Raw genomic sequence first — 26,192 nt, forward strand, 5'->3', positions numbered from 1 at the left:
GCTGAAGGGAGGGGAGGATGCGAGATGACTGGCCTTGGCAACCTGACCATTCTCCTTAGCAGAGCCTTGGAAAGACAGCCAGAGACTGACTGCAGCACCAAGGAGGCGCCGCACCTCTTGTGGATGTGTGTCTGTGTGTGTGTGTGAGTGGGTGAATGGGTGTGAGTGAGGGTGTGTGTGTGCATTGTGACTGTGTGTGTGCGTGTCCAGATGAGTGTACGAGTGCATGTGTGAGTGTGTGTGTGTGTGTGTGCGTGTGTGTGTGTGTGTGAGAGCTCTTGGTTTTTATTTTTTTGAAGAAAAATCTTGAAAATCTGGGGCAGGTTACTGTGCTCCTAGGGTGGTGGTTCTTCTTTTGCAAGAGGAGCTGACCAGACCAATCTACTAGAGACATTTTTCGGCGAGTAAAGATTATTTTCCTTCCAGGAGAGGGATTTTTTCCCCCCCTGGCTCTGCAGCCAAGTGAAAGAGATTAGCCCCTAAACCTGTGAAATCGACCAGAGCCGTGTGAGAGAGAATACGGGAAGAAAAGGAGATATAAATTAAATAGCCTGTCAGTGCCTTTGGCCACGTTGGAAGATGTCATCTCAAACTAAGTTCAAGAAAGACAAAGAGATCATTGCTGAATATGAAGCCCAAATAAAAGGTGAGATGCGGGCCGGGGACTCATGCATCCCCTCCCCTTTCTTATTCCCTTGCTTTGGCTTTTCCCCCTTTTCCTCCCTGCCATGATGAAATGTTGTTATGCATCAATAATCTTATTGTGAGGAGAAACAGTGGCAGCTGTACAAGTCCAGACTGGTTTCAGCTGCAGAGAGCGCTGGTGCTGGGTGTATGGATTATGAAGTGGTAGCGATCACTGCATTGCAGGTGTGCGAGGAGGATCCGACCCCGGATTTAGGAGTGTCTCAGGTACTCCATCATCTTGGCCGTGACATGTCACTCTAAGGCCTCCTGAAAGTCCCTTAATATGGTGTCTATTTGTTACGGTCTACTATGTTTTTTTCTTTCTCCTTTATGTTGTTGTTGCTTTGCCTCTGTGCCTTTCTCTGGGCTGAAATTCACATGCATGTGCCCAGGGAAGTAGCACAGGGAGGCTGCACTGCTTTGTCAGTGTCTTGGTTGGCCTGGGTTGCCATGGATTAACTGTTATGGGGCATATTGATCCAAACTAATGCAGGCATTTAGGTATAAGGAAGGAGCTTGGTGCAGAAAATATATTCTCTTGCAGTGTGCAGCCCGTCACCTTCCATGCACTAGCGTTTAGGGTCATCAGCTTTCATTCAAAGCCAACAGCTCAGTGCGCTGTGTTGGCTGGTAGGTGCTGCCTGGCTTCCGTGGTGCCAGGGGGAGCCAGCCAGGAGGGTGAGATGACCTCTGGCTGCGTGTTCCAGCTTCGGTGCACACCCCTCTCAGAAGCCCCTCCCTAAATCCACAATAGCGAGGCGAAAAGGACACTGGACACAATCGCATAGACAAATGCAGGCAGAACCCTCATACAGGCCAGGCTTCTCCCACCCTCATGAGTTCTAGGCTTAGCTTTGGCAAGGAAAACCTGAAAGCACCATTCCTCATGCTCACCCTTTCTCTGAGGATGTACCCTTAGGGAAGCTGGGGCCTGCCTCTCTTAGCATCTGTTTTCTTTCTGGTCACAGTTCTCCTTGCTGTGAACGGGTGTATTGTGGTCTCTCTTAGAAAGAGTAAAGACCGGATACATCTTCAATGGATGTTGGTGCCTCCCTCCCCTTGAGGTGATGAGTAGACTGTTGGGCAAGTTGGTTATTTGGGGCTCAGCCGATCTGAGGTTGCCACACCTGGGTGCTGCTGCAGCTCAAGACTCAGTGACCCAGAAAGGCGGTTGCCTCCCCAGGAACGGCCGAAGGCCGGGCAGTCACAGCTTCTGTACACGCTTCAGATGCTTGGGAAACTTTGGGAGGGGAGCAGCCATCAGGGGAGAGCCTTATAGTTTTTTTCCAGTCTCGCCAACTGTCTTGTGCCTTTTAGTTCTGGTCGAACCTCGCATGCTAATCACCTCTGGGTAGACCCCAGGATGAAATAAGCAGAAAACCCTCTGCTCTCCTCCCTTTTAGTGTTCAGTTCAGTGTAGAAAACAGTGACTTATGATGTTTCAGCCTCACTGAAAATTTAGAAACAAGCCCTTGTCAGAGATTTGAATTTACCTGACTGCTCACTACAAAAACCCAGTTAGGGAGTTTATATTTTCTAAGACTAAATTGTGTGATTTTTAAAAAATACACGGAGGTTCCCTTGAAAAAAGCCATAGTAGAGAAGGGGATGCTGAGTTTTGGACAGGTTGGTAGGATATGTGCTGATTACTTTGAAGGATTGCTACCACTGGGCCAGTGAACTTTGCTGGAAGATCTATTAAACATTTATGGCTCTGGCTGATTCTTTTACTTTTTACATTTCACCTTTATTTTAAAAACTAATTTGCAAGTACAAGGTAATGCATTTCAGCAGGAAATGTGCCCAAATGATCTTGTCCCTTCCAGACTCTAAACGCCTCTGCATTCTACTTACAAGAGTTTAAATTTATTCCTTTAGTGTTGACACCCACACAATTAAGGTCAGGATGCTGCTGTGCCCCAAACCATCTGGAGTCTTTTCTTTCAAAATTCTTTGTTCATCATCATTATTATTGTGTGCACAGGGCGCTACAGTTTCTGTGGCTCACTCCCAGATATCACTACTCTTGGTTTACACAAGGTTCAGAAAGGGTTCACATGAACTCGGTGTTAGAGGTGATGAAACTGAAGCTTCGTAATGTTAAATGACTAGCCCAAGGTCACAAGGCTGAAATGTGAAGGCAGCAGGTTTTCTGCCAGGCCCAGCGTTCCCTGATACATTGTTTGCCTGCAGCTGCCCCTGGAAGGATTGATGTCAGTAGCAGATGGCAGTTTTGTGGCGGGGATGGCTGCCTCTTTGTGGCATTCCATTGTTTTCCCTCTTACTTTGATCCCTTGCCTTTGTTGCTTGCCTCTGAAGAATGTTTGACCAATCACCAAAAATAATGCCTGATGCCAGTTATCTTTCTCCCTGGGCAGCATTTGACCAATCTGTTGCAAACACACCACCTAGTTAGACAGATTTTGTCCTCTGTGACTTCTGTGAGGGGAACTTTTGATTTTTTAAAAATGATACTGAGTTCTTTGTAAACGTACTGTCTTTTATCTCTTTTTGGAGAATTTATTGACTCAACAAAGGAAATGTCTTAAAGCAGTTTTTCTTCCTGTTGTAAAAAATTTCAGACTCATGCCTTTTCTTGCTTCATCAGATACTTGAAGTCCTTTGATTAAATACCTGCAATGCAGTAGTATACCATATGCTTGTTCATTTCCAGTGATGGGGAACTCACCACTTCCAAAGCCCACATACTCTATCTTTGGACAGCTCTGGCTGTTGTAAGTGGTTTTATGTTGGGTTAAATAAGTCTCTCATCCATTTATTGGTTCTGTAGTATCTGCCCCTTGGGACTTCATAGAACAAGACAGATGCTTCTTCTCCATGACTGCCCATTGGATGTTTGGAGACTCTGATCACAGCCCCTAGACTATGATTATCCTCATTTGTTGATTTACAATAATTCTCTGCTGCTTATCTTCACTCTCCTTTGACTCTACTGCATCCTCGGTTGCAAACTCCAGTGCATTTGGGTGCTTGGCACGTAGAATAAATGAGTGATGATGGCCAAGTAAGATGATTTGTGACAGGTGTTCCACCACCTCAGCGAAGGCAATATAAGAAGGGGTGGTAGTGATTATGATGGGCCTGAGGGTGCATGTCCTGTACAAATGGGCAATCACTACCTGGATTCAACCAGTTGACCATTTAGGAATGGAGGCCCAGCCAGATCTTTCCATTTTCCAACAGATGGCAAAAATCTGGATGAGAGCTTTATGCTTTTATTTTATATTTTGTTTTATTGCTTAAAGTATTACAAAGAGTATTACATATGTCTCCTTTTTTCCCCCCTTGACATTCCCCCAGCCTCCCCTACCCCCCAGTGTCTTGTGTCCATTGGTTATGTTTATATGCATGCATACAAGTCCTTCGGTTGATCTCTTACCCCCCCCTCCCACCCCCCAACCCTCCTCGGCCTTCCCGCTGTAGTTTGACAGTCTGTTCGATATTGCTCTGCCTCTGTATCTATTTTTGTTCATCAGTTTATAATGGTCTTTATTATCCATAAATGAGTCAGATCATGTGGTATTTTTCTTTCATTGACTGGCTTATTTCACTTAGCATAATGCTCTCCAGTTCCATCCATGCTGTTGCAAATGGTAAGAATTCCTTCTTTTTTACAGCAGCATAGTATTCCATTGTGTAGATGTATCACAGTTTTCTAATCCATTCATCTGCTGATGGGCACTTAGGCTGTTTCCAGATATTCGCTATGGTAAATTGTGCTGCTATGAACATAGGGATGCATATATCCTTTCTGATTGGTGTTTCTGGTTTCTTGGGATATATTCCTCGAAGTGGGATCACTGGGTCAAATGGGAGTTCCATTTTTAACTTTTTGAGGAAACTCCATACTGTCTTCCATAGTGGCTGCACCAGTCTGCATTCCCACCAGCAGTGCATGAGTGTTCCCTTTTCTCCGCATCCTCTCGAGCTTTATGCTTTTAAAGAGGTTTTGCCAAATAGACCTCTAAAAGATGATACTATCAAAAGCCTTCTTCAAGAGTGGTACTAAGTTCTAAATGAGATCCTTTAGATGTGGGCAGAGAAAGAAAACAACTACCACCTCTCTTACACTGTATGTAATGCTTTTATTAATATAGCCCAAGGATTCAATTAGCCTTTTCACTGCCCAACCCCTCATTGCAAACATATATATTTATATCTGCCCTATTTCTTCAATCCACTAGCTAGGATCCTTGTCAGAGAGAAGGAAAATGAAATGAATTTGATATGATTTGTTCTTGGTGACCCTGTGCTCGTTCCAAGTGGACATTGCTTCCTGACTGGTGTGCTCACAAATGTCCCTTTACAAATCTGTCCAAGAATCTTGCCTGAGAGTGACATCATATTCTCTAGTCAGGAACTGGCAAGTTTTAACTTGTTCCCCTTTTGAAGTTAGAACAACATTTGCCCATCTACAGCTTTTTGGCACCTATCCTATTTTTCATAATTCTCTCAAAGACCACTGATAGTGTTTGGTAATCTTATTTGCAGGCATTCTCAGTATCTTGGGCTCTAATTCATCTTGCTGTCAGACATAATGGTCTGTTCTACATTTATTCAGAGTTCCCATTTCCATTTCAACCTAATGGAAAATTGAAATAGAAACGCAGTGATTGACTTTAGTGTTTTATTTTTTATTACATGCCTCTCATCATTTTAGTCTATCTTAATAGCAAAAGTCTATAATTTTGGGGAAGAAAAGCAGGTATTGAAGAAGATCACAGAGAATGCATTCGTTTATGCACTCATTCAATACTACTTTGTTCGTAGTCTTGTGCTGGGTGTTTTGAGAGATGCAAAGTATATGGTATATTCTTGGCTTTCTAACAGTTTTCTTGGAATATGGTGAAAAGAATCAGTGAAGAAAACAACAACACACAAAACACAAAATTTCTAACTGAGGGCCAGATGAGTTCAGTCTTAAGGAGATTGTGCCATAGAATGATTGGACAACCATCTTCGGAACCCTGATTGCCTTCAACAGGATTCAATGAGGAATGCAGGCTGAGTTGGGAAAGCAATGAGGAGTCATGGGGATGGTGGCTGATTAGGGAGCTATCTAGAGGAGGCAGCCATTGCGCAGCTTCAGTTTGTCATCGCCATGAAATGTGAGCCCAGAGTGGCCAGTTCTTTCAGTGTTTCAAGGGAGTCTGGATTTTAAAACAAAATGGCCTGATTTTTATTTTTAAAATTTCTTAAAATTATTGAGCTGTAAATATTCTTTATATATTCCACATTTAAGTCCCTTATCAGATATATGATTTGCAAATATTTTCTTCCATTCGGTGGGTTGTCTTTTCACATTTTTGATGGTGTCCTTAGTAGCACAAAAGTTTTTAATTTTTATGAAGTTCAGAGTATCCATTTCTCTATTTTCCCTCATGTTATTGGTGTCATATCTAAAAATTCTTTGCCAAATCTAAGGCCATAAAGACAATCTCTTGATTTTTAAACGGCAACTCAGATTTAAAAAACACTACAGTGTCTGAACAAACCTGACAGTAGGACAGTTTCAGCTCATGGCCCACCAGTTTGCAACTTCCGGCCTACAAGGTGAAGTCCATAAAAAGTCTTGGTGATGGGCCTTCAGCCAATTTTCCTGCTTTATCTTCAGTTGTTTTCTCTATAAATAGGCCTGTCTGCTCTTACAACCACATCCCTTGTCTCTGGATTCTGCATACCCTTTTCTACCTCAGATTCTTTCCCCATTTTCTGCTCTCATCCCTCCTCTTTTTGTCTCACCAACTCCTAACCATCCTTCAGTGCCAGCTCAAATGATACCCTCTTCTGTGATGCCTTCCTAACTCTCCTAGGCAGAATTAGTGATTCCCTCACATCTGCCCTTCTATTCTGAGCCTTATTATCCTTTATTACAATTTTGTGTTTAGTCCTTTGGCTCTGAACTCTTAAGGGCAGAAACACTTATGATCATCTTTGTTTCCCCAATGTGCTTGGCACACGATTGGTTGGGGGAGTGGCTGATAAGTTACTAATAAGTTTTACTCTTATAACTCATGGCTCAAGCAGTTATTTTCTTTGACATTTATTTTAGCTCAGGCTGCTATAACAAAATATCATGGACTGGGTGGTTTAAACAACAGACATTTATTTATCACAATTCTGGAGCCTGAGAAGTCCAAAATCAAGGTGCCAGCAGATACAATTTCTGTTAAGAGTCCATTTCCTGGCTATAGATGGTTGTCTTTTTGCTGTGTGCTCAAATGGTCTTTCCTTAGTGTGTGATGAGAGTGAGCTCTCTGTCTTTCTCTTCTTAAAAGGGCACTAATCCCAAACAGGAGGTCACCACCCTCATTATCTCATCTAATCCTAATCACCTCCTAAGGCCACACCCACCACAAAATACCATCATATTGGGGGTTAGGCCTTTGACATTTGAATTTGTGTGTGGGTGACACAAACATTTAGCCCATGATAACACCCATACTTTCTGTTCCATTGAAAGCAGGGGTTTTATTGGCTTGCTGAATTTCCTTCTTTGTCTCTGATAGGGGAGACATTTATTATTAGGGATTTGGTGAAGGCTGATATGTTGAAAGCCAAGATGATATTTGATGAAGTGATATTTGTCACAGTCTGGGTGGGGTGTGGCTGTGGAGCACTGTACTGCAGGCGCCTCCCAGTCCGGGGAATTAGTGGATGTGGGGGTCTATATTGGCCATTTCTGGAGTTTTCACAACAAACGTTTATTTGTTAGGGATGACCTTTCCTTAGCAGAAACCTCTAACATTCATTCATTCATTCACCCATTCATTTAGTGACTGTTATAAGCCATGCTTCAGGCTATACAGCTTTATTTAGCAGTGGGAGGTAATTAAATTTTATTTAGCTCTAGGTCTCAGTCATTTAGTCAGCATCTAATTTTGTGATCCCAATACTTCTGAGAGATAGTCATTATTAGTCCCATTTTATAGATTAAAGGTTAAAGTTCAGGGAAACAAAGTAAGTTGCATATGATTACATATCCAATAGTGGCGGAGCTAGGGTTTAAACCAGTCTTCCTGACTTCTGGTTGTGTAGGGAGGCAAGATGCACACCAAGGCAACATGGCTCTGAAACCCAAAGGTTTCTTCTTTGGAGGGGGCAGTCTGGGATGGGTCTTAATCTTTGACTTCCTACCCTCCCTAACACTTCCACGCACCTTCTCATCCAACCTCTCTTAGTCCCCACTTGATGTCCCCTAGCTGTGTCAGGTCCCTTCACTCCCACCACAGGGAGTCATCTTTGGGAAACTAGCTGACTGGAAACACTCCTATAGACTTGACAGAGTCTATATATACTACAAATACTTGACAGAGGTCATGTATTTTCTTGTATATGCATAAGCTCTACCTTCATCAACCTGGAAATATAGAAACAGAAATCTTAAGTGTCTTCTGGTCCAAGTCTCCTACTTTTTCCCTCCCAGATGTGGAAACTGATGTTCAGAAAAGGATTCTGACTAGCAGACACTTCTAGACCATATTTCCAGAAGGGCAAAAGCTTTATCTGTTTGATTTATTGCTATAGCCTCGTTCTTGGGATCTAATTGGTGATCAATAAATGTATGGAGTTGAATTGCTCTGGCGGGTGGGGCAAGCCCTGGCAGTGGTTTCACTTGTAAATGCTTCATTCCTGATGGCTTGTTGATGTTTATAAAATATCTTGGCTGTCAAGGAGAGGTTGCCTGGGAGGCAGAGCTGAGTGCTGCCTTGGAAAACAGAATGAGGCAAGTATATGACAGGTTAAGGATTGGAGAGATCAGGAGAAGAGGTTAGGCTGGTTCAGAAACTGGCCCTTTCCTTCTAAGTGCCAAGAAGGTGACAGGGGTTGACCTTCTAAAAATGCTGAATTTCAGAACCTCTGGCCTAACACAGGACGCAGAAAGCTGTGTCCTGGGCTCAATTGCACTTGTAAATGCTTCATTCCTGATGGCTTGTTGCTATTTCTAAAATATCCTAGCTGGCCAGGAGTGGGATTTTGGCTCTGTTCTCTTAAATTTGTTTAATTATTAGGCCAATTTATGTTTGGAGTAGTTTTTCTTTAGGTGTATTCCATGAAAGTGGAGGTGTTGGGTGGAAAAAATTTGTGGTCAAATAGGTTTTGGAAGTTTTAGCATAAACTGAATGAAATAAGTTTGTTTCCCACAGGACTTCTGGGAACCTTGAATGTGTTAAGTGGTGGGAGTCTCCAAAAGGGGTCAGGGCTTTCCTCAAACTTATTTCATCTATAGATCCTTTGCATGGAACATCGTTTAAGACCCTGTTCTTGAGATTACATTTTGGAAATGTACATGGTTTGTGGATTATCCAGATTCTTTCTCTTTTTTGTCTTTTGCCCATTTCCCTAATTTTTATACTTCTTTCAGAGGGCAATTTGAAGAAGGGAAGCGGTAAGACTAAAGCATATCCAGCTCAGCTAAGTGATATCAGTGTGCTCTTTTGAGGTCACTTAGAAAATGTTGGTTTTGACATTTCCAATTACAGAGCGCTCAACCATTGATTTAAATGGTAATTTGGTGACAGCTCACCCCTGATCAATATGCATGGCATGTACACATGTGCCCATCTGTGCATGACAGTAAGGGGGTACACTAGGCTGCAGGCAGTGTTCAAGGTGCCTTGAATGGGCCTAGGCACTGCCCCTGGGATTGCACAGTTAGTGCCAGGTGATAATGGTGCAGATGAACACACAGAAGCCCATGGCCCATTGCACGTTAGAGTGAACAGATCTCAGCCAAAAATCCAGGTGCATGAGAAATGTGCTTTTCTTTATATTTTGTAACTTAATTCCATTTCACATCTCTATTCTGTTGGAGGTGGCAGCAACAAATCGAAGTCAATTTGGGGTTTCCTCTCTCATTTCCTCCAGTGTTGTATCCCAAATCCAGGTTGAAACAGGCAGCACTTAAGGACATTTGCTTGATTTGGCACTGCAGGTCTCTTCTCCTTCTTACTGGGTATTCAGGGGTCAGTCTGTGACAGTGATCCTCCTTTTTCAAATCCCGAGGCTCCTTTGCATGCCCTCGCTTCATCTCCTTCCATGTGATTTGCAGGCATTAGGGGTCATCCTGGGGCCCACATGCCATGATGGTGAGGGACTGGACATTTGTCTCAGGCTTGTCTTGCCACGCCCAGCACTCTCTCCTCCTCCAGTTCTCCCTGGGGCTCGGCCTGAGGAAGTGGCCCAGCTCCTCTCTGTTCCTGGGCTTGTTTGGGGGTGACACAGGGTGCAGGTTATTTTCTTATACATGCATAAAATCTGTATACACCTGACTCCCTGAAATCTTTATTCACGTGTAGGGCTGTAAGGAGAAAGGTGGGTAAGAGGGGTGATAACCTGGCACTTTGTCATCAAACATTCTCTCATAGCTATTGTCCATAATCCACATATCTTTTTATTCTCCCTGAGGGCTAGGCTTTGGAAAGTCAAAAGCCAAGAATTGAGTCTTTCTCTGTATTGTCTTTCTCTGAGGCAATGAACACAGAATGCTTTCCCTGCCTGAATCAGGTCCAAGGGGTCTAAGGAAATCTGGAAGAAAACCTTTAATATTTCAAAATATTAATTGCAGCGAGTTTCCTCCCTTCTCCATCTGCACCATCCTGACCCAGACCATCATCACCTCTTGCTGGGACCATGGCAACATCTTCCTAACTCAGGATTTCTCAACCTCTGCACTCTCCGAATTCTGGGCTGGATCATTTTTTTGTTGTTGAGGGGGGAATGTCCTGCACAATGTGGGATGTTGAGCAGCATTTCTGGCCTCCACCCAATAGATACCAGTAGCACTCCCCTCCCCAAATTGTGACAACCAAAAATGTCTCCAGACATTGCCAGATGTCCCCTGGGGGGTGGAGTGCAAAATAGCAAAATAGGCCCCAGTTGAAAGACAGTATTCCTATGTGGTCTCCCTGCTTCTTCTCTTGTCCTCATAATCTGTTCTCCCCACAGCAACCAGCAGTAATTCTTACACAGTTTAAATCTAATTATGTCACTCTTGGTTTCCAAACCTTCCAGTAGCATCTCACTGCATGAGAATTAAATCCAAAACCCTACCTCAGCTTACAAAGCTGTGCTCTGCCTACATTGGCCACATTACCTGTCCACTTTCCTGGCTCCTTGAATTCTCCAAGCTTGGATCTGCTTTGGGCCTTTGCACTTAGATTTTTCCTCTTTCTGGAATCCTCTCCGTCTGAATTGTCACATGGCTGGCTCCTTCTAGGTATTCTGCTTTCAGCTTGCATGTCAATTCCTGACCATTCAATCTTAAGTAGCCCTGGAGTAACTACTGGGTCTGCTGACATGAATTCTTAGCAGAGCACTTATGACTATATGATATTTCCCCTTCTTTGTTTATTTCTTCTCTTTACCAGAATTGAAAGTCTGTAAGAACAAGACTTTTGTTTCTTTTGTTAGCACCTGGAATAGCACTTGTTATATAACAGGTGAACCTAATATTTGTTGATTGAATGAATGAATGTAGATGTCCTTGTGCTGGACTTTGCACACAACCACTTGCAGATATTTTGCTTTGGGGTACATGGGATCAAACTAGGAACTGCAGTCTAGACGCACATACTAGTAATGAAGCAGAGCCAGGCTTTCCCCAAACCCTGATTGAGAGATAATTCAGGAAAATTAATCCACAGAAGGGATAATTGTATCTATGCAGAGCAATCCAGTTGATGGCTTAGAGGGGAATGAGGTAGAGAGACCAGGTGCTACTTGCAGGGGTACTGCAGGGAATCCAATATTTTTTATTAGTTGAGTATGTATCTAATATGGGGACACAAAATGGGTAAAATATAGTTTCCATTCCTGTCTTTGATAGACTTATAGTTACAAACATAAATTAATACAGTAAGTGCTGGAATAGTACAGTACTGGAATCACACACTGCGGAAACTCAGAGTGAGCGTGTCAGCTTTGCCTGGAATAGCTGGAGAGGTTGTTATAGGAAAGAGGACTTTTGAGTAGGGCTGTGAAGGATGGGTAGAAGCTCTCAAGATGATAAAAAGCATTTCCTGAAGAGAGAACAGCCTGTGCAAAGGTATGGGATGGTCATGAAAGAGCCTGGGTACTTGGGAAATGGTGAGAAATTTGATGTGGCTGAAATTCATAGTAGATGGAATGGAGGGGCTGTGGGAGATGAGATTTGAAATGAGAGGAGCTTGAAGTTCTTTTTAACCATTGGATCCTATAAGTCTTTGTCCTTGGAGATGGAGGATAAGAGCCTTTTTTTGGTAACATTTTTTTATGATTATGGATGTGTGCATGCTCATCATTTTTAAAGTTTTGAAAATACAGAAAAATATAAAAAAGGAAAAAAAGGAATCTAGAAGCCATTACCTGAGATAACCACTATAAACATTCAATATATTATCTTCCAGATTCTATATCTCTATTAAATCTGTTTTATATCTTGTGTAACAAAAAATGGGATCATAGATCTTTTATGAAAAGTTATAAAAATAAAACTGATAAGGAAATCATCATAGGCCTGTAGACCTAGGTCTGAAATAGACAGTATGGCCTAAAAATAAACAGACGTTGCCAAGTAAGAACATCAATCAATAAGCCTTATCTTCCATGTGTTTGGATGGTCCTTTAGGGCGGGGGAGTGTGGTAGCTGGCTTGTGTTGGCCACTTTTATCCCCACAAACCTGTATAAAATTGGGGGGAACTGAGCTCACTCATCAAGAACTTCCCCCGACCCTACATCTGTTCCAGCCACGTTCGGTTAAAATTTCCCCCTTTCCCAGTACACTGTAGTCTCACTTCCCTGTTGGTACTCAGAAAGTACTAAAAAGAGAGTCTTGTCTAAAGTGAAGAATTTAGTCTCAGGAAGCAGGTTGCCCTCTCTGATGGCACCTTCCCTCTGATTTACCTTTCTTTGTTGTTCTCTGTTGGAGTTCCTGGTCATCATTGGAACTTTTGAGATTCCCGATTGCTAGTCTGTTCCCAACAGTGGTAACCTGTCCTCCCCAGGCTTATAATGGTTGGTGAGGGTATTTTCAGAATGTAGTTTACTATAGGTCAGTGGGTTTTCCAACTTTTTGTTAGACAGAAAGCCCTGTAGGCACGTAGAGTTCTTATTGAGAGATTGGAGCTCAGAGAGAGGGGATAGCTCTGTAGGAGGACCTCCCATAGCTTAGAGTGCCTTAAAAGGAACGAGAGAGAGAGAGAGAGAGAGAGAGAGAGAGAGAGAGAGAGAGAGAGAGAGGACATAAGAGACATGTAACAATGAAACACTTTAGTCACCTTCAAGAACACCAAAGAGTAGATGTCGCTTCTCTGATTTTATTTGTAGTAAAGAATGCACACAGGCTGAGCAGCATGACTGCTCTCCAATCGTTGTCTCAGTAGGACGTTTCCAAGTAGAGTTGGCCAGTACATTACTTTTTATTTTACATGTGCTTTATTTTTAATAGTGGCCTTTCCAGACAGTATTTTTGTTTTGTTTTTAATTGATTTTTTACAGAGAGGAAGGGAGAGGGATAGAGAGTTAGAAGCATCGATGAGAGAGAAACATCGATTAGCTGCCTCTTGCACACCCCCCCTGGGGATGTGCCCGCAACCAAGGTACATGCCCTTGAGTCCGCAGGCTGATGCTCTATCCACTGAGCCAAACGGGTTAGGGCCAGACAGTATTTTTGGATCTCCTGAAGATAAATGATCTTGGGGAAATGGAGGCAGAAAAACAGTCACTCCCTTGCTCTGATATCTGGTAACTAAATACTTCTTGACCTCTGACCCTGGCCATTTGGACTCCTGACCATTTGCCTGGTTGTGGTTTTTTGAGTTTGTCTCTTGACTCTCAGCTCATCTAGGGCTTTAGTCATGTATGGCCCAATCCTCTTGCTTTAGGCCCCACCCTGAATATATCTGTCTTGCTGGATCTCATACTTGGCATAATATCATCATTGAAACTCTGCACCAAAATAATGATGGAGGCCCCACTGCTCTCTGCCAGAAACAGAATTGTATGCTATTGGGAATAGTGGGAAAGAAATGTTGAGAACATGGTGGGCCAGTTTACTTTGATTTAGTTTAACAAATATTTATTAGTTCCTACTATGTTCCCTGACTCCATAAGAGGAAGACAAATTTTAACTTGTAATTATAAAAATGTTGAGTGTTATGAAAGGATGGTACAGAGTTCTTGGAGGAACCTATAGCAAATGGATATAAATTGTTGAAAATATTCTAGGCGATTTCTGATATTGATCTGTAAAGCTGAATTGGTCAAGCTTATCCCATCACATTATTTCCTGAGCTATTTAGGACCAAGACAGAACCATCTTTTCATTTAGAGAAGGGTCAGAAGCAATCAAAATATTTAAGGGGTCAGAAAGATTGGTACTTCTAAGAGAAACACACAATTTCTGGTGTAAAAGATTGAAATGGTTTCAGAAAAGGAATTTTATAGTAGTTATATTTAAGATGATAAGTACAGTAATGGGATAAGTGCTTTTAAGGTGAAATTAAAGCCAGGGATCAACTGAAGAGGATAGAAATCCATCCTGGCTGGATAGTTATGTTCAAGTCACAGAAAGTAAGTGAGGCAAGAATATGGATTGTTGAAGGAGGCAGCTGTGATATGGCTGGGTTGGGGGTGGGGGTGCTCAGAATGGAATTGCATAGACCTGGGTTTGAGTCTTAGCTTATGGCTTATCAGCTGAATGACCTTGGATAAATCTTTTATTATCTAAGAAAAGACTGAACTCTCAGTGTATGTATGTCTGTGTGTGTTACAATCCTATTTTTTTAAAATAAAAAATGTGTGTCTTTATGTATTTGGGTATGTATAAAAAGAATATCATAGTTTTCAATGATTGATAATGATGCTTTCTCTTGGGGACTTAGGAATCGGGTAGAGGTCGGGTTTGGGGCAGGATGGTAGTGACAAGGAACAGTAGAAAGGAGACCTTTTCCCTTATATTCTTCTATTTTTGATTGACTTCTGAAATAGTGATTGTGATTACTTTTCTAATTTAAAAACCCACCAAGTTGACAATAAAAGCAAGGAATTTGTTGACAATTTTTTCTGCTATGGAGGCTGTTCAGACATCAGCTGCACTATGGAAGGAAAAGAGGGAGGGAGGGAGGGGGGGAGGGAGGAAGGAGGAAGAGAGGGAGGGAGGGAGGAAGGAAGGAAAACACCTGCAAGAGATTTTTAAGATTTGCTTAACATTTTGTGGTGTTCATTATGTATTGTAAGAATGATTGCTGAAATTATCTGTATTACTTTACTGGATTATCTCCCCCTCCCTCCACCTCCCATGCAGTGTGGAAGATGTTTTCTTTTCTCCGTTCTTTTAAAATTCTAAGAGATGGGTATAGGGGTGGAATAGTCAAGTCCAACCATTGAAGTACTGGGTTAAAATCAGGAGCCAATGTGCTGCTGTGTCCAGAGTGTTGGATTTAGTCATAAAACCCGTCTGATCTGTCTTTTGAATGAGGCACTTCTCCATTCTGCATCCTTGTATCCTCATCTGTAAAATGAGGCATTATCTACCCTAAAGGCTAGTTGCCATGAGGATCAAATGAGGTGGTGTGTGAGACAGTAAACTCTAGAGTTCTGCAGAAATGTTAATTATTTCTATTTTTGCCTAGCTCCTCCCCGGGGCATGCTGCTATTACCATGGGGTTGTTTATGTGTCTGTCTCCCTGTGAGTGCCTCAGAGTGCAGGGGCCTTCTTTTATTCATTCTGAATTCTTATGCCTAGTGCCTGCCACACAGGAGGCATTCAAAGCTTCTGGAATAGCTATCAAGGACAGAAAAATATACGCACAGTTAGTTTTAGGCTTATGAAAATATTAAGATGCTCTTCCAAGAAACACTGCCTTCCAGTTCTATTTAAAAGGAATTAAAAAAGAAATCAGCTAAGTCCACAACAGAAATGATATTGCTGGGAGAAAGTAAATAACTTCATTAATGAAAATTTAATTGCACAGTTTTATAAAGAGACAGAGCCACATCTCTCCATCCTCATTATTGTCAAAGACCTGACAGTTGGTTCCAAGGAGGGCAAGATGAATGAAAGGGATTGAGAAAAGACAAATCCTGATACTCCTGGAGAAATATCTCCCAAGAAACAGGAATGCCCCTGAATCACCAGTTTCCTTGGTCAGAGCCCTGGAATAAGCCTTCTCCAGGCTCCTCAGACAAAGACCCTTTTTGGCCTCTACCCCAGACTGTGGCCGGTAAACCACAAAATTCCTTATTTCCCCTGGAAGTGGGAAAATGGCCAGTTGCTTGACAAAACTGGAAGGATTATCTGAGGCTCAACTTGGGGGCTCCAATACCTCTAAAACCCAGATAATTATCATCTGAATGGGTGGGGGAAGGCCTGGAGCCAAGCCTAGAAACAGCCTTGTGTAGTCCTGCAGTTAGGAAGGAGGGGACCAATCTCAGCATCGGGCCTCTGGACCCTTCTCTATTACTATCGAGAAGCCACATTTTCTTCTCCCTCTCCTGCACCAGTTCCTTAAGTACAAGTCAGCCTAGGGGCATCATTAGATGGGTTCATAATTGTCCAAACAAGTGGTGATTGTTGCATGGTCCATTGTTCCCTAGGTGAAGTCTCCAGCGGCCTGCCAAAAGGCTCTGCCCTGTTCCGTGTTTCAACTGAGTGGATGAGAACATGAGCATGCCCATCCAGTTTGAGAATGTCAGGAAACCAAGGAAGGCAGGCTTAGTAATCGGGAACATGGTTGTTAATATCAAACTGCTGGAGATTTGCAGCCCAGCTCTGCTACTTTCTTACTATGTGATTTTGGGCAAGTCTTTTTAATCTCTTTGAGCCTCAGTTTCCCCATCTATAAAGTGAAGATAGTAATCCAATTTCAAAGAGTTATCTAGGTGGTTAAGTTGAGACAATGTATGTAAAGCCCACTGCACAGGACTAGGCACATAGTAAGGACTCAATCAGTGTTAGCTATTGTTATTAATAATCACAACTGTAAGTAATACTGCAGGCTCTGGAGGCTAGTAGATCTGGGCTCAGATTCCAGCTGTGCCACTTACTAGTTGTGGGCAAATTGTTTAACCTCTCTGAGGCTTAGCTCTCTGTACCTCTGTAAAACAGGAACAGTATACCTCCCTTGGGCATTTCTGTAAAGCATTCAGGTCAGAACAGACACATGGTAGGTGCTCCATAAACAGTGATTACCATTAAGAGAAACAGCACATTCTGCGGTAAATAGAACCAGGAAGCAGAGATATCTTAACAGAATGGGATAAGGCACTGACTCTAAAAATGTACAGTTTAATAATACCTTTAAGAGAACACCACCAACTCTTCAAGAGAAACTAAACCTTTATGGATATTGAGCCTTGAGAGGAATTTCTCCCCTGAATAGGTAGAAATGTAAATGGAGTAATAACAAATTGGCCTTTGATTAGGATATCAGACCTTGGACCCTGATCCCAGCCTTGTCCCTTGTCCAGGTGGCTCTTGGCACCTCCTTAAGAGGATTCAGAGGGAAATAGATGATAGAGGCCACTCATTGGGAAATGAATGCCTGCCCCGAAGCTGTGGCTCAATACCCTAATGTACCCTGGTGGACTGATCTTCACCTGCAGAATTCCTTTGGCCTTGGTAGGTTGGGCACGCCCATACTTGAGTCTTGGTTCTATTGCTCCAGGGTAACAAAAGCTGGTCTGGAGCTCAAACCCCTATAGGGACCAACTTGGATAACTACCTTGACTTCTCTCTGAGATGCTACCAAGTCTAACCAGCCACAGAGAGAAGAATAAGAAGTCTGCACCCACCCAGACTTGACTTTTGACCTCCTTGGAGGTACAACATCTAGGAATTTTGGTTCACAAATGTGCTCTCGAACCATGATATCATTTTCTTCCAATGGATAGATTTCCATGCCCTTAATTGTGACCCTGACTTGGGAGGAATGAATAGAGTTGGTCTTCAGCTAAGTAGAGGTCAACATCCCTGTCCCTCCCATTCTTGTTGACCTTTCTTCTAATGCCTCCATGACCTTAACTTCCAAGCTTATGATCAACTCAGGATGTGGCTATCTCCCTCTGTGGAAGAAATCAATGGAAAATCAATGATGTTCAGCCTGCATCCTCAGCACTGCTCCATCATGTGCCTGCCATGAAGTCAGGAGCTGGGTAGTTTAGGCCCCAAGGATTTAAGAACCTCTTTGAGTCCTTCTCCTTCTTCAGATGTTCAAAACAGCTCAAGACTAAATTGAAAATTCAACTTATTTTCTTCCAGACCAGCATTGATTACCAAGCAAGTGATGTTCTGCAGGCCAGTGATGTATTTTGTTGAGATGCACAATAAAACAGGGCAACTTCATAGAAAAATCTGCATTTCTGACTCTTTGAAAACAAATTGGACAATTTGGCTGCACCAGGTCCCCATTCCAACATGGTAGCCCATCAGCCAGAGCTGAGTAGAAGCTGCCATTTTTAGATGTACTCTCAGTCTCTTCCACTTCTGGGCAGGAGCTCTTGCGTCCCCACACCCTCTTATCTGACACCTATTGCTTCACTCATTGACCTAAGGTAAGCTTCCTAGCTTCTATAGGCAGTTGGGTTTGCCATTTCTGGATAAGGCCAAGAAGTTATATTCTATCTTCTGTCTCAAATTATGCTCATCAGATAGGGTTGTTCAATGAGACTTGCATGACAGTAGAGACTCCCTGGCATTATTTTAAGTAAATCCTTCACTTCTCCTCAAGAATAAGTACAAGGCTGGAGTCAAGAGCAAGACAATCTCCCCCAAAGAGAAGTGTTGTGATATTTTCCTCTGATCCATTCTTGAGGGGAACAAGGGGAGGGGGAGCAGGAGGGCCCTTCAGCTGCAGGGGGCCATAAGGACCCTGAAATGTGGCAGGTGTGGCCTTAGTAACCTATAGTAGTGATTACAACACATTTTTAGTAGTTACTGGTAAAAATCCCTCACTGTAAATTGATTGTTAGAACACTAAAGCACAATTCATTTACAGCATTTCTGTTCAAACAGTGTGCTCCACAAACTCTGCATTGGATTCTGAAGTCAGCCAGACTGGGGGTTGAATGCCAGCTTTATCACTTACTAAGTTTCCACCTCTGTAAAATGGATACCTCACTGGACTCTTGTGAGAATTAAATGAGATAATCCACACTTTTTAGCCCAGTGTCTGGAATACAGGCCACACTTAGTAAGTGTTCTCTATTATTATTCCTACCCAGATTTGAAGGGCTTGATTCAATCAAAGAGTGACATTTAGAACATCTACAGCAGAACCAGTAGCTTGCAGGTAAACATAACTCCATTGGTGTGTTTTGTTTGGCTTTTGGAACATTTACAATAGAAAATTAGTTTCCAACATGAAAAATATCAAGAAAGTTTTAAAGAAAATCAGGCAAGTTCAAATAAAAATATTTTTTTCTGGCATTTTTTAAGAAATAAGAAGATCTAGAAACACTGGGCCCTCATTCTCAGACAGAGGCCAAAATTGGCTGCCCCCTTCCAATGGGGCATGGGCTCTGCTTTTCTCTAGGGCCCACCTGGTCCACCTCACTCTTTTGTTGTCTGCTTAGCTCCTGTTGGTGTTTGAGCTTTTTGATCTGGAGAAATGGATCAACCTTCATTCAATCCTTCATAAATATTTCCAGCAATCAGGCTTTCGAGAAGGTAGACGGTAGGTCGTTTTAATGGCAAATGTCCCAGTGCCATCTGTGTTATCGATTAAGTGCAGAGCCTTCAGCTCCAGCAATCCATGGGGCAGAGGTAGGTCAAAGTCCTCTTAAAAGAATGTGAAACAAAAAATTTGTACCTATGAACGGATGGCCTCCTCATTGCAACATAGAGGTGGGCTAAATTTTAGTAAAGAGAAAATGTAAAGTCTTGCCCTTATGTCTAAAAACCCAGCTGGCCAAGTACAGCTTAGGGAGAGCTGTGCTTAGCAGCAGCACTTGTGAAAAAGACTTAAGGGTCTCGTGGACAGTAAGTGGTGTGAGTCATGGCGAGGCAGCTGCCAAAAAAAATCTAATCTGAATTTGGGCTGGGTTTTTAGAAGTCTAGTGTCTGGAAGACCTTTCTAACACTTAGAGATGTTTTAAAGGGACAAGCTTAAGCCTTGAAGTCCCTGGCAGTGTTTGAGGCTGGGTGCTGTGTCCCTGGAAAATATTGTCCAAGGGGATTTAGGCATCAGAAGGCGACTTGTTTTAGGTGACATACAGAGTCCTGCCAACCCTAAGATTCTGTTTTCGGCAGCCCAGTGACAGAAGATAATTTTCATAACAAAAGTAAAAATCTTGCCTTCTGATGGAGGGAAGCAGGCTGACTGGAAGTGGCTGTTTTGATCAGATTCTGTCAAAATGGGAATGTGAACTTCCAGTTCTTATGTAGTAATTTGGACAACAGATGGCACTGGCCCTACCTCATCCCTGAACCTCTTCTCACCTGCAGCGGCTTCCCTGGCCCCCTGCTGCTGTTCTCAGAGATGGAGCGGGGAAGGGAGAAGGATCTGTTTTGCACATTACTGGTGGTAATTTATTTAAGCTGAATTTTTATGCAGAGCTTGCAAACTGACGGCACACAGGATAAATCCAGCTCTCAGATGTGTTTGATTTGGCCTGTACTGTGTCTTTGAAAAATGTGAATTGGAAGCCAGCATGTAAAAATGAGGAGATTTCATGTAAAATCTGGATTTCTAGCACCTTTTTAAAGAATCAAAAGGTCTGGCAGCTCTGGGCCTGTGTTCCCACATGGCAGCAATGGCCAGAGCTGACCCCATTGCCCTTCTCTGACGGGATTTGAGCTCACTTGGCCACTGTTCACATCCCCCTCACCTCACCTGCTCTACTAGTTCATCTGGTTCCCCAGATCTCAGTAGGTATTGGAGTTAGTTACTCCTGGTGTGGTGTTTTTTTTTTTTTTTTATTTTAATGAAAATGTCATCGAACTTTATTTTCATTATATAAAAGTCACTGATTAAATTTCCCACTAATTAATTTTGAGGAAATATCATGTTTGGGATGGTCTGACTTCAAAAATAGCCTGTGGAATTCACTTTTTTGGAAGGTGGTCAGGTGGGGTACCTCAAAGAGAAGTAGGCATCTGTATCACAGAAAGACAGTGCAGACCAAGAATGCAGACAACAGCAGCATGAGCATCTAATCGAAATCTTCCTCCCAGGGCTAACTCTATATGGTGTGTTTCACTCTAAGCCTTAGAAGTCTAAGGAGCAAAAGAGAGTTATGTGTTTATTTAAGCACGAATAATATATTAGGTACTGGTTTGTTTTCAAAACTACATCAAAATGCCGTGCATGGTCAGAGTCATCCTTAAGGTGCAGTCCTGGACTCTTTACATCTCCCCAACAGTGTGGGGAGGGCAGCTGGGGGTCCACAGGGGAGGGTTGGGGGTAGGGTGGATGGAGCAGAGATGCCTTTACAGCTGCTCCTAAAGAAGTACCCATGTATCATATACCACCAGCCCTAATTCTTGCACCCCAGTGGACACCCCAGTTATTCTTTTGAACTACTCCAAGACTCCCCGTAGTTTTCCTTATACTGACCCAAATCTTCATCCTTGTAACTTCTCCACTCTGAGCCAGTTCTGGAACTGTGCAGAACAAAGGCTTCCTCTTCCTCAGCACAGCTTACAGATATCTGCAGTGAGTGGGCTTACCTCTGAGCTGGCTGACAATCCTTGCTCTGAGGAGGTGGAATGAGGGTCAGGGCAAAGAGAGACCAGGTGCATTTAACGGAGGTGATTGAGACCGTCTTGCCCTCAAGTGGGTCATGAGCTGGGTGGCTTCAGCTTGGAAGCCCGAGAACCTCTCTGTCAGCTGTCGGAGCCTGGTGCAGACCAAGAAGTGATTCTTCTCATGAAGCTTTGGTACTGGTGGTAGAAATGGCAAGAACTTCACTAGAAGCAGGGATCATCAAGGGCTGTTAGCTTAGTGTCTGATGGCTGCTAGGAGTCCAGGGGAGTGAGGCCTACCTGTAGGCCTGTTGGTAGGCTTTCCCACTCCAAGATAGAACTTGCCACAGGTGTCAAGACAGTGGTAATCAAAACTTCAAGCTAGACCAGGGGTGGGCAAACTTTTTGACTCGAGGGCCACAATGGGTTCTTAAACTGGACCGGAGGGCCGGAACAAAAGCATGGATGGAGTGTTTGTGTGAACTAATATAAATTCAAAGTAAACATCATTACATAAAAGGGTACGGTCTTTTTTTTTTTTTTAGTTTTATTCATTTCAAACGGGCCGGATCCGGCCCGCGGGCCGTAGTTTGCCCACGGCTGAGCTAGACCCTCACCCTGCTTGAGCCTGTCTCTCTGCTCTTAGGTTCTCAGACTGAAATTGGCCAACTTTGGACTTCAGAACTCTTAGGGCCACTCTCCAGTACCACCACTTGATGATGGACCCCTCCCTGCATGGGGCCTCAGGCTTATCACTTAGGAAATGCCCTGCTGATCTGAGTTACTTCTGGTGTAGACAAAGATCTTGTTTGGCTCTCCATGGTACAGCCATCTGGTAGCAATTTTGTTTTACTGTAGTTGCCTCATGAATCCTTTTATTGAGTCATCCTTTGAGTGTTATTTCCCTTTCACCTTTCCCTAAAGGGGAACGCGAAGCCATTAAAAAAAGATCTGCCCTTTCTTCCACAGATAGAGGTGGTGTTTGTGAATTGTGGGAATTTCAGGAAAGTGTTATCTCTTGAGAATGGCAGCGACTCCCTATAAATATACTTGGCATCTGGAAGAACTTGAGTCTCTGTGGGGAAGGGGGCAAAGATGGCCAGCACCATCTTAACTGCATGGAGAGGGTGAGGATTACAGGATGGTGGGTGGGTGGGTGGTGTTTCCATATGTCTGTCTCCACTCCTACTTCTTGTTTTGGAAGAGGAAACGGTGGCATGCATATGTAAAAGGGATCAATCTCAGCATAATGTCATTGCTGGATGCTGGCCATTTCCTCGCTGACCTACTCAGCCTTCCCTGGGTGCTTCCATGGGTCTGAGTCAGAAATAGAGAGGCCTTGTGTCTCAGTGATTGTCTTATTAACTGGCTTGGCTAACACTTCATGACAAAACCCGGTTGGTACTGTAGGTGTTATGTAGAGGGGCGAAGTGGTTTGTGTGTGTGGAGCACGAGGAGGGTACGGGGGCGGGGGGAGGTCAGATGTTTCTTCTGCAGGAGCATCTGTCCCATTCAGAACCCCATGGCTTGTGAAATGGCTTTGCATGAGGAGACAGTCTATCCGGAGCCCATGTCACTCCTGTGTAGTGTGGGAGCTAATCAAAACTTCAAGAGGAGAAATGCCTGTCTTCCATCCAGAATCAAGATTAATTGATGTTCTTTAATGGAAACAAATCGAATCTCTCAGCAACCCTTCCCATTTAGCTTACAGTCATGCACTTTTCTGTGAAGACCCAGGGAATTCTTCAGAATCAGCAGGTTCTTGGAAACAGTTGATCCCTTGAAGCCATTTGTGTCTTTCCTCTGAGTGGCTGGTGGGAAATGGAGAGAAAATCCCTTCAAGTTACTGGGTTAAAGGTATAATTCTCATTTGCCCATGGTTTGTTTGCACAGCCCACACTCATTGTTGCATTTGATCTCGCTAACAGCCCTGTGATGCAGATGGAGTTGGGGTTATTATTATTTCTATTTTACAGATGAGGAATTCCTGTAGAATACTAGCCCCTCAAAATTTCTGCTATAAAAAGGGCTCTCTGTTCAAATAAGTGTGGGAAGCTTTCTAGTATGTTCTCAGAAATTTACAGCACACATCCATTTATTAAAGGCTCTGATAAGTCCTGTAGGAAAAAAAAATCTCTTTCATCCATTGTTTTCTGACCTCATTAACCTAGGTACTGTTTTTTATTTATGATACAACCCTGTTCTAGATGTACAGACTTTTTCTGTAGAAGATCAGCTAATAAACATTTCAGGCTTTGTGGGTCATTTGGTGTCTGTCACATCTACTCACCTCTGCTGTTGAATGCAAAAGCAGCCAGTGATGAAGAGAAATGAAGGGGTGTAACTGCTCCAGTAAAACTTTATTTACAAAAATAGGCTGTGGGACAGATTTGAGTGACTCATGGGCTGTAGTTTACCAACCCTATTCTAGAACAGGCATTTTGCAGAACATTCTTTGGGAGATGCCTCTTGAAGTGTCCAGAGAGTACTAGGTAGGGACTCTACTCTCAGCCGCCAGAACAGTTGGCATAGGTGGCAATGATTTATGGAATGTGGCTCAGAGGTTGAATGCCTTGCTTAGGGTATTTGGTTGCTAAGTGCTGTCACAGAGATGTCAGCCAGGCTCTTGACTATAAATTTTTTTTAATTGTTCTCTTTTCTTTTGGAGCAACAGATTTGGGAAAGGGGCAAAATATACCATGTGCTGCTATGTGCAATTGAGGCAATGTGCAAGTAGGTGCATATGGGTGTTTGCATTCAAGTTGGTCTGAATGTGATCATAGTATTTGTGTTATTAAGCATAAATGTGGCTAATAGATAAGTTATCCAGTTAGAGGTCTTTGTTTCAGAGAACCTAATGGAAGATGCTAAAGAGATTCACTAGTGCTATTTAAATTGAAGTCTATGGCAAGAAATCAGGGGTATATTCAATCAATGTGCAAGAATTTACTAAATACCTAACATGTGCCCTTGCTTTAATTAGAACTTTTAGTTTCAAGCAACAGAAACCAGCTGAAGCAGGTGAGATGAAAATGGAATTTATTATAAACATGAAAGGTATTCTATGGAACCCAGGTGAGGAAATGCAGGTGACCTCAGGATGGCCTGGAATCAGGAGCCGGAGTGCTAGGGAGCCCTGGTCTGTTCTAGATATCAACTGGTGTACTTTCTCTCATTTTGGCTTTTCTCTGCACACCTGCTTCACTCTTCCTTCTCATCAAACCAGCTAGTTCTGATACTACTACCTGGCATGTAGACAATGGTTGCCCACAGTTTCTAAGTTCATGCTTCATTTGGAGGTGATCACATGGAAAGACATTCTCCTTCTTCTCTTTCTCCTGTCCTCCCCTCCTTCTCCTCCTCATCTCTTTCTCCTCCTCCCTCACTTCAGTATAGCTGGGGAAGGGACTCTGATTGGCCCAGCCGAGGTGGCCCCTGAACCACAGTTGTTATGGCCAATGAGGTGGGCTTAACACCACAACTGTGCCAGCCAGGATCCTGCCCCTATTGGTGGGGCAGTCACTTTCCAGAGAAGGGGATCTAGTACATCCCTTCCCTGGCGAGGCGCCTGCCAAGCAGGTGCAGAGTGAAGTAGAATATTTTTATCTACTGATATTTATAAACTAGTTGGAAAGTAAAACAAATGCATAATAGTGATGAGAATGTCAGATGAGCTAAATTGTTTCATTAGACAGCGAGGAAGATACTAGTATAAAAAGGGACCAATTTTTCTGTGCAGACATTGAGTGTAAAAAGAGAGAGACAGGAAAGGCTTGTGTGGGCTGACAGCACCAGGAAGGCCTTCCAGCAGCAAATATACGTCCTCCCAGGGCAGGTGGAAGCAAAAAATTCTGACTAGGACATGGATAAAGAATAGAATGATAGATGTAAATGTGGTCTGGCTCCTTAACAAGATCAGGGCGGTAACTTTAGAGAGCTGTAGGAAGTACAAACAGTGCTGGGCACACAGTTCATTGTGGTCTGGTTAACTGAAGCAGGAGTGGGCTGGTGGGGCTATGACAGGAGGGGCTGAAAGCTAGAACTACACCCCCTGGGGGAGGAAGTGTGTTGGGGAAAGATCCCAGCCCCACACAGGTAAGAGGAAGTTCAAGCTGGCAGGTGTAGGTCTATAAAAGTGGGACTGTCAGTGTCTGAAATGGGGGTATTCCCCAGTACTAGCAAGATAGAGCAAAAACCAGGGCCTGGCCATGAGGCTGGGTAATTCAGGGATAAGACCCAGGCACTGGGGAATAAGACATACTATTGTTGGAGGGATGGGACAAGCATTACTTGAGAGAATGGGGATTGGGGTACAAGACAGTCCCCAGGAATCTGAAATGAACCATGAGGCCACAGTAGGACTAGCATTGAGAATGGAGTTGCTTTGTCTTTCTTCAAACTATCCTCTTCCCTTTTCCTCATCATACTTTCCTATTCTCCCTCCCGATGCTCAGGTCCATAGTTGACGATAAGCTAATCACCTGGGGAGTTAGTGATTAATGTGGCTGTAGTGGTCACCTCATTTTAGGGACTTTTGCATTGGAAAGAAGCCATAAATGCCTAAAAAAAGAAAAAAAAAGACAGTGCCTGGGGTTTTAGGACAAAGATACTGAGCAAAACATCAAAAATTCCATATGTGCTGCTTTGTGGAGAGAACTCTTGTTTGGGGCTAGAATGAGCAAACAAAATACCTGCTATCTAGCAGCGAGGAGCTGAACACTTACAGAGCAGCAGATACAGAGCCATCAAATAACAACGAGGCAGCATCTTTAGGGAGGAAAAGCAGCCAGCATAGGCTCCATCTGAAGACTGGTTAGCTTC

General features: G+C 43.2%; 1 protein-coding gene across 1 annotated transcript in view; it reads left to right on the forward strand.

Annotated features, from left to right (window-relative positions):
- The first annotated feature begins 6 nt into the window (after nt 1-6).
- SRGAP3 (SLIT-ROBO Rho GTPase activating protein 3) overlaps nt 7-26,192 on the forward strand; it is a 224,737-nt gene continuing 198,551 nt past the window's right edge. The window contains exon 1 of the mRNA XM_006083900.3: nt 7-646. Coding sequence (XP_006083962.1) covers nt 580-646 — 67 coding nt within the window. The 5' untranslated portion in view covers nt 7-579. The remainder of the gene's footprint in view (nt 647-26,192) is intronic.

This window comes from Myotis lucifugus, unplaced genomic scaffold (genome assembly GCF_000147115.1).
Source record: "Myotis lucifugus unplaced genomic scaffold, Myoluc2.0 scaffold_8, whole genome shotgun sequence".
NCBI classification, from domain to species: domain Eukaryota; kingdom Metazoa; phylum Chordata; class Mammalia; order Chiroptera; family Vespertilionidae; genus Myotis; species Myotis lucifugus.